At 48.3% G+C, this 15,571-nt stretch overlaps 1 protein-coding gene across 1 annotated transcript; it reads right to left on the reverse strand.

Annotated features, from left to right (window-relative positions):
• Positions 1–2,594: 2,594 nt before the first annotated feature.
• On the reverse strand, positions 2,595–15,350 carry LOC129069982 (cytochrome P450 4A11-like). Its single transcript, XM_054572792.1, has 12 exons — positions 15,023–15,350; positions 10,405–10,546; positions 9,528–9,572; positions 8,936–9,063; positions 7,825–7,949; positions 7,311–7,465; positions 6,746–6,852; positions 6,469–6,659; positions 6,232–6,365; positions 4,879–4,943; positions 4,660–4,736; positions 2,595–2,974 (listed from the first exon to the last, which is right to left on the reverse strand). Exons 1-12 carry the CDS (start codon positions 15,215–15,217, stop codon positions 2,806–2,808), a joined length of 1,533 nt encoding a protein of 510 aa, XP_054428767.1. The 5' UTR covers positions 15,218–15,350; the 3' UTR covers positions 2,595–2,805.
• Between the last annotated feature and the right edge of the window lie 221 nt (positions 15,351–15,571).

Here is a 15,571-nt window from a genome sequence, read left to right on the forward strand (position 1 = left end):
CTCTTCAATACTAAGGGAAGGAACCTGCCAAGATGCTCACCAGGGAGGAGCCTGACTGAACGCCTGACTCTGGGCCCCTTTGACCAAAGCTCCATAGGTAGTACTGACTCTCTGAGGGCTTGTGATGGTGAGAAATAGAGCTGAGAGCTCTGAGCCGGAGGGAAAGGGGAGGCTCCGTGTGGGAGAGGAGTATTGAGGTTGGGACCCGAGAGCGCCAGAGATGGGTCCGCTTCATGCTTCCAGCTCTCTAACACACCCTACTGTGTGCACGTGTGTGGTACAGTGTGGCGTGTTACACAGCCGGTAGGATGCGTCCTTCTGGTCATTGCCTATGAGGCAAAGCTCCAAACACAGAGTTTGGTGGAAATGAAAGGAATCTTTTATTTAACAATCGAAAAGAAAAAGCTATTTAAGTGTTTGTCATTGCAACTACTTCACAGATTCAAGAACTGAAATAACTCAAGAATAAAAATGTGCAACTAAGGAAGGCATACTCACTTTGGTCTAAGTCACACAGAGGAAAATCTCCCTGTCACCCTCTGCCAGCTCAGTGTTTGGTTGTGCCAGGAACCTCTTCTCCCACCCAAAAGTATCATAAACGTAGGTGGCTTAGCTGGCCTCTAGTCACTGTTTAGCTTCAGGCATCTGTCAGAGGTGTGCCTCCAGGCCTGCCACCCGAGGTGCACTGTCCCCTTTGTGTTGCCACTTACAGGTGTGCACTGGCAACGCTTGCCAGGTACTGGCCAACCTCCCTCCCCCCACCCTCACATGGGAGGGGTGTGGGGCCTGAAGCCTTAGATGAGGGAGGTGGCAAGTTAGGGCAGAGGCTGGGGACCTGCCATTGACAGCCGTGTGCTGTGTTGTAATGAGATTTAAATGTGAAGCTGGGGGCAGGGGGGTCCTGCTCCTAACAGGCGGAGTCTCCTCCTTTCCCCTTGTACAGTCCCTAATATCTGGGGCCCAGGGCTTCTGCCCTGGTAAGGAAGAAGGGGAGACCAAAAGGAGGAGCCGCCTTTCTATGCCACCCCGCCTTTTTAAAATGAATCCCTTGCAAGCGCCAGTAGCAGTGGCGCAGCGCCCTAGTTGCCAGGGCAATGCAAGTGTCTGTAACTCAAGCCCACCCCTATTTTGGGGGACAGGGTTCAGTTACCACTGTTACCCCATTACAGTGAGCGAGGGTACATACAGGTGTGGCTGTCCAGGTGTGTCTCTGTGTGTGCGTCAGGTGGCTGTGCATGTGAGCCTGAACTCAGCTTGGGTTTTCCCATTTCCTGAGCCAGCTGGGTCACTCCCTGGTCCCTGTCCTCACCCCTGTGGAATGCTGTGGTTAGAGCACTTGGGCTTGGCTGAATTCCACCTCGAATTCCAAGTCCCCATTGTCCTGCGCTCTCTGAACATGGCCACCGAGCCCTTCTGCACCATCTGATGCCAAGGGACCTGCTGAACTCCCTGCCGAGGATGCTCCCACCTCTGTTTCTTGCTCTCTGTCTCAGTCAAGCACTGACTGTCCATCCTGCCCTTCTTAGAGCGCTGAACTAGTGCAGGGACCCAGGAGTTCAAGGGAATGGACGGGAGATCCTGGCTAAAGGTACCAGGTGAGGAATAAGCCCTTCAGGGAGGCAGAAGGAGGCTCCCCAACCACGGGCACAGTGGCGCCTAGAGGTCGCTGCATGGCATCCAGGAGCCTAGGCTAGGAATGGCTAGGGAGGGACACAGGAGAACCTGTGTACAGAACCAGCAGGAGAACGGGGCTGGGCTGGGAAAGGTTGGTGGAGGACTACAACCGGAACAGAGCACAGTCACCAAACGTGGCAGAGTTGGAGAAGCCCCTCTGTCCTTAGGGTACCTGACCAGACATGCAGGGGACTGCCAGATCCTGTCCTGTGGGAATGCGTCACCAGCTGTCCTCTGCCATGCTCTTTCAAGGGCCACAGCTACCTGCCCACCTGGGCTCCTCTAATCCCTCTTGGACAGCTGTCCCCTCTTTGGTCTCTGAAGTGATGGGTCCTGGCACCGCAGAGCAGATATCTCCATGCGTTGTCTTGTCTCTCTTCTCAACCCTGCTTCTCCCTTGCTTCTCTCCATCTAGCTCCTCCCAAGGGATAACAGGCGCTACATATGACATTGTGAACTGTAATCCGGGGAGGAAGAAAGAAGGAGAGGGTGTGAGATTGACAAATGGGTAGACAGGAAACACAGAGAAGGCAACTGGGAACATGAACTGATGGCAGTCACATAGGGACCAATTAGGCCGAATGCTGGCTCATACGATGTCCACGGTCTAATCCCTGCAAGGTGTGACGATGTCTTCTTTTATCTGAGTGAGTCCATGTAGTCACAAATGTCCTTATAAAAGAGAAGGCAATGTAAAGACAGAAGCAGAGAGATATTTGTAGGTGCTATAATAAACAGCTTATTATATGCTTGAAAGACAAAGGCAGGACTTCTCTCCTAGAGCCCTGGAGGCAGCATGGCCCTGCCAACATGTTGGTTGTGGTCCCGTGAAACCCATTTCGGACTTATGAATCCAGGCCCTAAGAGAAAGTTGGTGGTGTGTTATGTCACTGAGGTGATAGTAAATTACAGCAACTAAAGGAGGCTACTACAGGGAAGACAACCAGGCAGAAAGTGAGAATGACAGGTTAGAGGGGCAGACCGTCAGAGGGCCAGACGGAGGTCAGGTAGAATGGCAGGTAGGCAGATGGAAAGCAGGAATTGGTAAGATTGACAGAGCATAGCATCACGTTCCAGGGAGACAGGATGGCAGGAAGGAGATCTTCAGAGCTTGTTGTTGTCCCAAATGGATTAGAGGAGCTTCCTGAGCTGCAGGTGGATTCCATTCTTGGAACTCAACACAACTTTTGGTACTGGGATGGGGTCTCTGAGTGGATCCACGGCCAGCTCAAAGCGAAGCAGGGTCAAGGCCACGGCCACCTTCAGCTCGTTCATGGCAAAATTCTTCCCAATGCAGTTCCTGGGCCCAGGAGGAGAAACAACACGAGAAGTGGTCTTAAAGCCTGTTTCGAGCTGGGCAGCCATTGGCCACTGAGCCCCTGTGAGGAGTAAGGCATTCAACGTGACTCATTCCGATTCCCTTTTTTTCCTAGCTCATGTGCACTTCTATCCCTCTAGTCTTGTTTCACATTCTGTACTTGAACTTTGACAAAGCCTATCGCTCTTTTAGGAGTGGTAACTAACTCCTACTTTTCTTTTTCTAACTCCTACTTTTGCCCTCAGCAGGCCTGAAATCCTGTTAGTGGAAGGCCATTGCCCTAACCCACCAAGTGGAGTCAAAAGAATCATTGACAAGTTAATTATTGATTTCTTCACTCCTACCACAATCAGTTTCTGATTTCGCAATGTGGAGGTCAGGTCAGGGTATGATGTGGAGTGGGGTGGGCCACACTCCCAGGTCCTCACCAGCTGGGGGATGACAGTGACCCTGATCCTTATAAAGAATGAGAGACGGGGCTGTGTAAGGAAATCTGGGTGTCAAGGGGGAAGCTATGGGGCTAACTCAGGATCAGTGACCTTCAACCAGTTGTACCATCTGCCTCCCAATGGATGGTCCAGACTCCTGCCTCTTCCTCATGCCCTCAGTCAACCAGCTTCTGTAGACTTATTACTCTACTGATGAAATGTCCCTCCTTGACATTCATCAGTTGTAGGGGGCCACTTTAAGTGGTATCAGAAACTGGTAGTCCCACGCAAGCTGGGGCCTGGGAGAGGACCCGTAAGACTTGGCCAGAACACTGGTAATGCAGTTGAGAGGCAAGACCCGATAATAACTCTGAGGGCCTCCGGGGGAAATCAGGCCTAGAAATAAATTACACTCCTTGGAAGCATGCTTTGTTTCTCCCTCAAGCTCTGTTAATCTTATACCAGACAACCAGTTCAAGGCTGGGAAGGAATTTACAAAGTTCCTGGGCCCTGACCCGAATCCCACCTGGCACCACAATGTTTGCTCATCTCAGACCCAAGCAGTTCGATGTGTTCCTGCCATTGCCTTCTTTAAACAACACCTATTCTCTGGGTGTTTAAGCTACTGATGTAGTTAGATTACCTATACATTCCTGCTACCTATCCCCCGCTCATAACCCTCTCACTCAAAGCCAAGTTAAATTTTTATGAAAAATTTTAACTTTGAGAATCTGTTATTCCTGAAGTAAAGAAAACACCAGCGTCACTGAAGTTTAAAACAACAACTGACACTGAATTGTGGGTGGCAAATAGGGAAAGGAACTGTTTGGAGAGTTGCAGACCAATATAAGCCTCTCTGGTTTTGCAGTCTATCCCACCAGAAGTTTGACTGCATATTAACATTCACATAAGTGTGACAACCTTTCAAGTTGGAAAAATTCTTTGTATGAAGTGGGATTTTTATATCATAGTTTCGCTGTCTACATAGTCCGACGTTGACAAAAATCATAAAATTAGGGGTAATCAACTGCTTGCAAAAACTCTGTGGGTAAAGTGTCTGTGTGCTGGCCTGAAATGTCCCCTTCCTTTTGGCCGTATAGACAAATGTCTCCTATCCAACACATCAACCTACAAGCTCATAACTATATATAAATAACCACATATAAAAATAGGAGATGACAAACATATGGGTATGCATCCGGTGATGCACCTCCACCCTACTGAGTACAGGTGCCTCACCTTGATCCTCCCGAGAAAGGCAGGAAAGCATGGCTGTGTCGATCCGAACCCGGTACAAAACGGGAAGGGTCAAACACCTGCAGAAAGAGCACCAGGGCAGGATGGGTAGGGTCAGCCCCTCCTTCCAATCCACGGGGCCACAGGACTCCCGAGGCTGGAAACAGGAGGAGGTGTTAGTCTATAGAAATCAGCCCATTCTCCTTCCCACATCCGTCTTACCTCTGGGTTGGGCCACACCTTTGGGTTGTGGTGAAGACCATAAAAGGAAAGTGTGATGTGGATTCCTGCAGGGCAGGCAGAGGAGAGAAGACTGATCAAACACATTCCAGCAGGGGGCAGGTGCATGTCCAAAAAGCTTGGGAGTCACAGTGAGTGTCACTCTGAGTGGAATGATCCTATTGCAATAGAGGAGGGTGGACATGACAAGGCACATGTGCTCACATTAGGAGTAGATAACCATGTCCCAGGACTGAGAAGCAAGAAGGAATTGAAGGCCTACTTTCTGTAGCAACTCAAGTTAAAACTCAGATTTATCATGCCCTCCATGAGCCCTTGGGGATTGTGCACTGACTCATTCAATCCTCACAACTGCTCCCCAAGGAGGACACTCCTAGTCCCACTGTGCTGATGAGGCACCTGAGCTTCCTAGAGGCTGAGCACATTGCCTATGTTATGAGTGTCGCAGCTAGGACATGTCAAGGTTGAGATTCAGACCAAAGGTGAGCCATGAGGCGGTCTCCAAAAACGGCAGGAGTCCTGTATCTGGTCATCACCTACTCTCTGCCATCAAACTGAGGGCTCTTTCAGATATTAAACGACCTGACCCATGGCAGTGGATGTGCTGATCTTCCTCTTCCGCCTAGACCCCAGCGGGAGGAAGCCACATCTACCCCTACCCCTGTTTGATTGTCTGGACAAAACTCACGTCTCAGAAAACTAGAGTTTTAAAGGGAAATTCCGGAAGCTTCATTCAGAGTACATCTCCTCGTGAAGAACATTTTATGGACAGAGTTATTATATGAACTGGTATGTCTAGAGAGATTTGCATTTGTCACAAAGGAATTATACACACATTGCATCAAATATAGAGGATACTCAAATAGATGTGACAATGCAGACAGAATTGCCCCTAGAGTTTTGTAAGATGGAGGGGGGACTGGAGCATGGAGTGTTACAATCATAGAACATCAGTGCCATTGAATGGAATTACTGTGCAGTCATAAAACCATGGACTCTAAATGTGATGGGTGCTAGTCCTGGAGAATGAATGATAGAAGTTTGGGATTCTATTCATGTGAGATGTCGGAATTGAGTTGGAACCTATTTAGGGAAATGTACCGATATGATTTATTCTCAATGAGTAGAACGGGGAACTAGTATTTATAGAACTTTGTCTGTGGTTGAACTGTGTGCCAGGCATTTTATATTCCTTATCTAAACTAGAAAGTAAGTTTCCCTTTCATGATGAAGAAAGAAGACTAGACAGGTGAGAACTACTCTAGGACATGTGGATCTGATGTGCAATCTGTTCTTGCACAGTGCCTAGGTTAGCGAGTGAGGTGAAGTCCAGACCTCTGGGTAAGGTGCGTCCATCAGGGAAAGTGATTGGCTTGCTGAGCTCTCTGCTGACACTTGGAACAGGTGGGTAGAGTCGCAGTGCCTCCTTGATGCACATGGTGGTGTAGGGCATTTGATCCAGGTGATTCCTGAAATGAATGCAGCCCAATGTGAGGACAGGCTTGGCCCAGGCAGACCCAGGCTTCTTGTGTAGCTGAGTGGGCAGAGCTCGCCCATCTCTTGAGCTCTTACCAGGTGATGGACTCGCCGTCCCCGAGGAGGCCCCGGATCTCCATGCGGCACCTGTGCTGATGCTCGGGGTGTGCAGCCAGAGCATAGAGGATCCAGGAGATGCCACTGGCTGTGGTGTCATGGCCCTCGAACATGAATGTATCCACCTCGGCACGGAGGTCCTTGTCAGTCAAGCTGTTCCCGTCTTCCATCTGGGGAAGGCACGGAGAGAGTGCAGGGTTTGTTTCTTCTTCTGTTCCTGTGGGCGAAGCCTCAGGCTCATCCTACACACACTCACTCTGGCAAAGAGGAGGATGTCCAGGAAATCCAAGTGCCTCTTTCTCCTGACCTTCTCCAGCTCTCCCTCCTCCTGCAGATATGCCTTCCTCAGCTCGATCGCTCGATCTGTCTCAAGACAGTGGACCCCAGGCAGAGCTGAGGGCTCAGGGTGCCCAGTAACAGCAACCCACTGTGGACCCACCTGGCCCTGACCCTGCTCCAGCCTGGGTGCCATGAGTCAGGATGAGTGTGGGAGTGGGTGTGCACATCGGTGGGGTGAGCTCCAGCACCCTCTGATCGCAAGTCAGGCCTCCTCTCAGCAGCACACCCATGGACCTGGCTCTGCTGAATGCTGCTTGCAGCGGGTGACATCAGCAGTTGGTGACACAGGTCAACCCCCGCACAGGCCCTGGCACAAGTACATCTCAGTTCCCAAGCCCTTCACCAGGGACGTAACCTGTGTGGGTGTGTCGCAGCTCCCAAAGAGCCAGCAGCAGGGGGCCTGGCTCTTCCTGAGGGTCAGGGCCAGTCCCTTTGAGATGTGCCTAAGGAAGGACAGGAGCAGCCCAGCAGGTGGATCCAACCTGTGTGTTGATGGGCGAGCTGGCAGGCCCGGCGGTTCCAGCGGCCCTCCGGGGTCAGGCTGTAGATGATGTCGTTCTGGTAAAAGAAATTCTTCACTCGAGAATAAAAGAGATTTTTCATATCAGTGATGGCCTGGAGGTAGGACTGGGAGTTCCTGAAGGGAGAAAGAATGGAAAAGAGTAGTGTATTGCGAGGCCTCTGTCCTTGCAGTGTAGGAGGGCTCTAAGTGGGCGTTTTCATGCATAGTGGGGACAGGTGACACTGAGGCGTTCATCAATTCTGTCATACAAATTGAGACTCTCAGTCCTTCACAAGTGATATGAACAACCAGGATTGACCCTGTGCCAGGGATCAGGCATCTGTGGCTGAGTCAAGGTTTGGTCTGGACTGGAATTTGTCCGTGGCCAGCAGCTCTCCAAAGGCTCTTGCTCCCTACTGCCTGAACTCCCTCTCCAGTGAGTCCTTATCAGTTGATAGAAACAAAAAGTCTACAGCTGAGGGGTCATCACTGACCTGTCCGTCTGGACTCTGCCCCGCTGGCTGAAGGCGCACTTCATGATGGTGTCCAGGGTCATCAAGGAGACGTGTTCAAAGATCTCCAAGTGGGAGTCCTGGCTGATGAGCTCCTCCCATTTGTCCTGTGGTAGGAGGGGAATACTGAGCCCACTCTACTGTCGTAGATGGCCTCTGCTGACAAAGCTAAACTGTGTCTCTGTCTCTCTAGACACCTGTTTTGAATCCCTCACTTTTCAGAACAGAGACATCATAGCATATTGAGACTGTGAAGCAAGTGATGATAAAATGAGAAGTATATTCTCAGAACCTTTGTTATATAATTAGACAGGTTTTCTCATAATGGCCTGATATATTTTTGGATTTTAGGAATAAATTATGATGGTAAGTACCTTTAAGCAGACTGGAAAACATTGTTTCTCAGGGGACAAACAGGGAATCTTGTCTGAGGTTGAGCTAGACCTGAGGGACACCTGGTGCAATTTAACACTGGGTAGCAAGTATGTGAAGGCAAGAGGAACCCTAAATGACCAGTACTAGGGCTCCTGAGGGAGGGACAAGGGACTTTAATTCTCTTCATTCATCAAATGAGCATAGTTGTTGATCAGAGATCAGGTAACAGGTGATGTGATGGCAGGATCCAGCTCTGTGAGTGAGGATGTATTCTCTACTTCCTTCCATGGAGTGGCTCAGTTTTTTGCTGAAGACCTGAATACCAGGCCAGAACCCACCTGAATGACACCTTGGGATGTCCACCCTGTCACTGAAGCTGCTACTCAGTAGTGCCAGTAGCAGTTTGTCTTATGTGAAAGTGAAGGACCATTGTTCTAGTCTACTGTGCTAAAGACATGGTGAGAGGAGAGTGGACCCTGTTTCTTCCATGGCCCTCCTTTCTCTTGGCAATGTCCAAAGTCATGGTGATCCAAGCTGGGGCCTAGGTATCTCCTGTCCCATCCACATTTGGGAAGCTCTGTCATGGTAAATTCAGATTGGTTGTGTTGTTCTGGTTGGCTGTATCTGATGGATGTCTGAAGGACCAAAATGTCCTAAAATGGACCATGTGGGTTGTGCTGTGAGTGGGTGTGTGCAGGTGAGAGAGGGTAAGACTTACCAGCATCACTCGGACAGAGTCAGCTATTAGCCCCATGTAGGGCTTCAGGATGTCAGAGTGGAAGGCTGGTGTCAGCATCCTCCGGTGCTGGAACCATGTCTGTCCATTTAATAAAAGCAAACCATACCCTGGAGCACAGATAGGTGTGTGGAGAGAGGTGAGAAGAATCAGGATGACTGGGGACAATTTGGAAGAAACCAAGGGTGTCAGAAGAAGGCACATCATGGGCAAAGACAGGAAAAGCTAGTATTTTTCAGGAATGTGAATTTCCCAAAGTGGAAGGTGCATGGGATGACCTATGTGAGATGAAGGCTGAAACAGAGTTGGGGTGGGGGGCAGGTCATAGAAGAACGTAAAGAATTGTCACTCTGAAAACATTGGGGAGCCATGAGAAATGATGGGAAGAAGCTGAGTTTCAGTGGTGCTCATAGCATGACCCAGAATGGGTGAGGGTTTTATTAGAAGAGAAATGAGGCTTGATTTAGAGGGGAGGGTGGTGATATGGTGCTGGTTACCTGTTGTTCTCTGTGAGCAAGAGAGATAGTTCTTGGTAAGGCAGGGAGACCACACAGTCCTGGTTAGATATACTTACCAATCCAGGGAGCCAGAAATCTGTATGAACCAGGAGCCTTTGGGTCTGAAAGGTCAAAAAGGGCATGACAAGAAACTAGATGGGTCCCAACAAGGCAGAGAGCTCCTAGGAGGCGGTCGTGATCTGGACCATGAGCTGCCATCCCTTCCTGAGATTGTCAGCTGGTAGTTTGTCTCAAGCAACTTCCACATGCCTCCTATCCCCGAGTTTCTCTGTCAATAGTCACTGTGGGTTCAGGAAGACAGACTCAGTGTCCCAGCAGCAGAACACCCATAGGACTAAGATGGTCAATCAGCCAGAAATATGGGCTTTATCCTCAGCCAGAGAAATCAGTGAATTCTGTGGTCTTCCTGCATTTTGTGGTGGTTTTACGAATCCAGGATAGGCAACAGTTAGAAGTGGGAAACCTAAGTCAGCGTTGATAGGAAATTCATGTCTGGGGAAATTTACATAGCAGATCATCTCAATTTGGTTAAAAAGAAAGGAAGAAAGAAAGAGAGAGAGAGAGAGAGAGAGAGAAAGGAAGGAAGGAAGGAAGGAAGGAAGGAAGGAAGGAAGGAAGGAAGGAAGGCAAGAAGGAAGGAAGGAAGGGAGAAGGAAAAGAGAGAATGAGTCAGGAAGGAAGGGGGTGGGAGGAAGAAAGGAAGGAAGGAAAGAAGGAAACTAAAAAATAACTAAAAAGTACAGAAAAAAATTGACCCAGCAGGCTGTTTAAGCATTTAGTTATGGCTGATATTCTTGACCTCAAGGTGATTTGTGGTCTTGGAGGCTGGTTGGTAGAGGGTTCAGATAATGAAGACAGAACTAAAGTCTCCTCTGGAATTTCATAACACAGAGGAAAGAGCTGCTCCAGCTGCAATGCAGGTTTCGCTCTCACCTGATCTTCCTAGGATCATCTTCATATAGTCAGGGTCATAAACCAGAAAGATGACTTTGCTCCCCCACAGCCAGCGAGGAGAGGCACATGGGAATTCCTCTACCCTTTTTTGAAGCTGTTGTAGCTCCTGGCTTTCTTGGAACTGTAAGGAAGGGAAAGACAAATCAACAAAACATTTCCCTTTAGTTCTAGTGTTTGGAGAAGTAGTGAAGTGTAGGACAACCACAGGGAGATAATTCTGGGTCTGTCAGCTGTGATTGGGAACTTGAAGCTGATCTGATGAGCCAGGCTGTGATCTGGATCCTTGTTCTTCATCAAGACTTGATCTAAGGTCAGATTCTGGCTTCTGGTTGAACCCTCACTCAGAACGGCCCTTAGGAGCTACACATAGTACATGTTTGATAACTGTTTAGCTATGGACTGAATGGTGCACTAGCTTTTATCACAGACTTATGTTAGAGTTACTAGTCAGATGTGTTCCTTTCAAATCCATATGTTGAAAAGTTTAATCCCTAGTAGGTCATAATGTGACTTTATTTCAAGATAAGGTCTTTATAGGAGTAATGAAGTTAAAATGAGGTCATTAGAGTGACCACTAATCCAATATAAGTATCTTTATAAAAATGGGGAAATTTGGGCACAGAAATAGTCACTCAAAGAGGGAAGATGATATGAAGAGACATGTGGAGAAGATAGTGGTTTACTAGCCAAGGAGAGAGGCCTTGAGCACATTGTTCCTTCACACTCTTCAGAAAGAGCCAACACTACCAATATCTTGACTTAGGACTTCTAGTCTCCAGAACTGTGAGGATCTCCATTTCTGTTGTTTTAGCCACCCAGTTTGTCAAGCAGCCCTAACAAAGCTGTGCGGTAGTGTAATGATTAAGGCACACCTATGAGTGGGAATGGATTATTACTTTATCCTGTTTCACTGAAGAATGAGGTAACCTTGAAAGGATATGCCCAGGTGAGCTGAATTTACACCAAAACCTGCTGACCCCAGCATTCCCATAGTCACCTGGGTGTTTCTCTATTATCATATCTCAACTCCGTCTTGTAATTGCTGGGCTGCATGTTGGCAAACTTACCTTTAATATCTGTAATCTCTGTTTTCTTAGAGCATGGATTTTAGGAATTATGCATTATTTTTAAAAGAACAAAGAAGCATGAGAAGGAATGAATGCACATGTGTAGGAGAGTGAATGAATGAGTCTGGATTAAAATTTTTGTTGCAAGTGAGAGATATAATTTTGAGTTAATGTAAGAAAGAGAAAAGGGACAAAGAGAAGGCTGAGAGCCCCAGGCTGTTTGACAGAGCTTAGAGCAGGAGGCAGCCTGGGTATAGAAGGGGCAGAAACAGGGACTGGAGAGCGGCCAGGACTGAGTCACTGATTCTTCCTCTCTGTATGTACATGGTTTCCTTCTCTTACCAAGTGTTTACTGGGGTCTACATGAAAATTTTCTAGAAGCTGGCAATACAGTCACAGGCAGAGACAACAGTCTCTGTGCTCACTGAACTGGGTCCTTGGGGAGAAGAAGAGCACTTGTACACTTCCCGATTGGCACTAATCTACCACACACAGTGAGGTGCATTGTGAATCTTATTTAAAATCCTGATTGTAATATGGCCAGTGTGTTCACCTGCTACAGACAACTGTGGCTGGGGTTGAATAGGGCATGTAGGGACCCACCTTTTGTGGGGAAAGCTATCTCAGAGCAGGTGATCTGGGAAGACATCCTAAAAGTTTTCCACTATAGTGGATGAAGAAATACACAAATGAGCAGATGAGCAGATAGATTCAGTAATTCATTTATTTGATAACTATGTTTTGAGCACATTGGGTTGATTGCCATCCTAGTTGCTAGAGATTCAGCAGAGAACACGTACAGTCTCTGCTATAATGGAGTTTATGTTTGAGCGGGGGTGGGAGACAATTTGCTGTCACCTGAGAAGTGTCTTGTTTGAAGTGCTTAAGAAGGATACTTTCTGCTCCGAGGTCATGTGCATTATTGGGACTGCCCTTCTTCTTTGATCCAAGGTGGGGACTGACCAATGGGAGCCTCTTACCACCCAGCTATGTTAGCTGGTCCTCTAAGGTCCCCTTCTATTGTCCCAGAAGGGGTCTGGGAGACCCTGTTTCAATGCAGTAGCATGCCTTCTTCTGATCCCTTGGGCCCCAAGCCTATCAACTTTCCGAAAATTCTGCTCCTGGGCATTGTCATTACTTCCCTTTGGGATCCCAGGGAAGCTAATTCTGCCTTTTTTAAAAAGGATTTTACTTATTATTTTTAGACAGAGGGGAAGGGAGATGGAAAGAGAGGAAGAGAAACATCAATGTGTGGTTGCCTCTTGTGTGGCCCCTCAATGGGACCTGGCCCACAACCCAGGCATGTGCTCTGACTGGGAATTGAACCGGTGATCCTTTGATTCGCAGGCCGATATTCAATCCACTGAGGCAAACCAGTCAGGGCTGCCTTTCCATATTTTTTCTCTAGCTCATTTGGGCATCCATTGGTCTGCTGCTCTCCAGTCAACCAATTGGGACTGTCATCTGTCCCAGAGCATGTGTGGCCAGAGCCAGTTGAAACCCTTGTAGAGGGGATGGTGCCCATGGTGACAGGAGTGACAATCCTGTAGGTAAACACCCAGTGCCCACCTGACCCCCAGGCTTTGGCCACTCCAAGCAAGTAGTGCTGCCCTGGAGTTGTCCTCAACTGGATGATCCTAGGAATAATAGCCACAAAGAAAGTAGGTGGGCAGGGAATGATGTGGCCACAAAAACAATTGTCAGATGTGGGTTCTGTTGGCATGGTAGGTACACCTGTTTCAGAGAAATAACAAAGGGTAGGGTGGGGGCCCAATGGGGCAGTTTGGGTTATTTGAATCCCAAAGACATTAGTTCCCCTTCCTATAGTCCCTGTGGGATTCTACCTGTACTTAATGCAGTCACCTTGAACCTTCAACATGGTTGTCCTTCAAAGGCATTAAAATTATTTTAAATTCATTTAAATTAGAGTAGTGTAATGGTGGCCCTTGGTCTGTGCCAGGCACAATCCTAACATTATAATAATGCACTTGAGAGCTATAACTGTCATCATATCAAACTTACAGATGAAGAGACCGAGTCATAGAGCGGGCATTTAAAGTATGTGGCAGAGCTTGGATATGAATCTAGGTAGCTCGGCTACAGGGCACATATGATTAACTGTCCTTGTCACTTGTTATCTGGTCTGAAAGGTTAGCTTCAATGTGCATGGAACATGTGGCATTCAATTCCTGACTTAGGCAATAATAGAGGTATTGAGTACATGAAAATCTCAGGCAGTATTCTAAAAGCAAGGAAAATTTGACTGCAGAATTTGAGTGATGTTTCATACCATAAATAATATTAGTTATATAAATATATAAATATCCACTTACTGAATCTACAAGTAATCTAAGGCCATCAGCGTAATGAGAAAATCACAGGAGGAATTTGTAGTAGTACCCTCCGTCAAACCCTAGCTCAGGAAGGTGACAAGTACATCAACAAAAGTCACAGATCCTCCAAATCAAGAAATAGTCTGGAAGTCATTAGTACCATAGTTTTCACGAACAAAGCGGGCGTTGGCTGTCTTTCTGTGGCTGCCATGAAGAGTTTGCATTTTTGGCTCCACTCTACGGATAATCGCTTGGCCTCCTTCTCTCCTCAGGTTTGTTCAGTTCACAAGGCCTTGGTGAGTCCCCTCTATGCAAGCCCTTGATCTGCACCCTTCCCCCAGAGACTAGTGCTAACAGAGCTGGCTGGGTAGCCCTGTCTGTCACCCAACTTGCAAGCTGCTACTTTCTCTGTTAGTCCGCACACCGGGGTCAAGCATCCCTCGTATCAGGGACTGTGCTGGGTCTGAGGGTACAGAAAGGGGATTGATATTCTCAGCCCCAAGGAGTTCACAGGCCAGCGGTGTGAGGAATGAGAGCTGAGCTGGGGGAAGAGACTCTTTTTAATGGTGCAACTCAAATATCAGTGCTCCTTACTGAGACCATCCTGGAAGCCTTCCTGCTCATTTGTGCCAGTAACTTGTCAGGGTTTTAGCACTGCCATCACCAGTCTGAAAAGTCGCACAGTCTCAGGCCATCCAAGCTGGTGGGTCCCCTACTTCTGATTTTACCTGCAGCCACCTGTGGGTGAGCCTCTCTTCCTGTGACTTGACACCTTTTTTAAATCCCTGTCTAAAGACTCCACAGACTGAGAACACCACAGGCAGGAATCCATGACACCTACGTCTGTGTCCCAGGAAGCTCAGGGCAAGGCAAAGGAGATGGAATTGAGTGGACATGGGCTACAAGCATCTAGAAGTTCTGTTCTATGATCCTGGAGCTGGGAGACTCAGGAACAGCCATTGTCCTCAGAGTGCTGGGCTGCCCAAAATAGCCTGCAGATCTGCCTAAGGAAGGAGGATCTGACAGGCTGAGTGCACCAGCACATGGGATGAGGAGCCACCATCTGGAGGGTAAACTGGGTTTTGCCCCAGTTTCTCACACAACAAGGCTTTGTCCTACAGACTTATTGACCATGACCATGCTCTGAGAGCCACTGGCCCCCTTGCCCTCACAATACCCTGTCCTGTTCTCTCTTACCTCCTGCTGGTGCCCGAACAGCCAGTGGGAAGGAGGGGACGGGAACTGCTGGAGGGCTTTGAGCAGCCACTGTCTGCGCAGGTAGAGCTGGGCTGCCTTGAGCAGCAGTAGAACCAGACTGAGCAGGGAGGCCACCTGCAGGAGCCCAGAGATGCTGCCCAGGGCTCTGGTGGGGCTCAGCACAGACTCATTCATGATTCAGTGGTTTCTGGGTGGCTAACTGTCTCTGACCACATCAGGCCAACCTGGCAGTATTGTCCCACCCACCTGTGGGGAGGGGACGGGGGAAGGCAGAGCTTAGAGCTTAGCCACCAGAGCTGAATAACTGTGCTGAATCCACCTTGGGGAATAGGAAGATAAGCTTTTTTGCTGACAGTAACAATGGCTGTGTACTTTGAACTTTCCACAAATCGGTTTCCTAACAAATATGTAACAAGAACCTATTATGTGCCAGGCAGTATTTTGGGTGTTGGGACACAGCTTCAAGCAAAACATACATGGATCCTGAGTTCTAGAAATCACAGTCTACTTCACCAAACTTTAGTAGGT

Source organism: Pteronotus mesoamericanus, unplaced genomic scaffold (genome assembly GCF_021234165.1).
Source record: "Pteronotus mesoamericanus isolate MK-2021 breed Mesoamerican mustached bat unplaced genomic scaffold, CSHL_Meso_final contig_105, whole genome shotgun sequence".
Taxonomy (NCBI): domain Eukaryota; kingdom Metazoa; phylum Chordata; class Mammalia; order Chiroptera; family Mormoopidae; genus Pteronotus; species Pteronotus mesoamericanus.

Bases quoted from the DNA above. Each gene is read 5' to 3' on its own strand.
- LOC129069982 (XM_054572792.1), bottom strand. From the start codon at position 15,217: ATGAATGAGTCTGTGCTGAGCCCCACCAGAGCCCTGGGCAGCATCTCT. The intron at 10,547-15,022 runs GTAAGAGAGAAC...CCTTCCTTACAG, and splicing joins TGTTCGGGCACCAGCAGGAG to TTCCAAGAAAGCCAGGAGCT. The intron at 6,660-6,745 runs GTGAGTGTGTGT...TGCCTTCCCCAG, and splicing joins ACATCCTCCTCTTTGCCAGA to ATGGAAGACGGGAACAGCTT.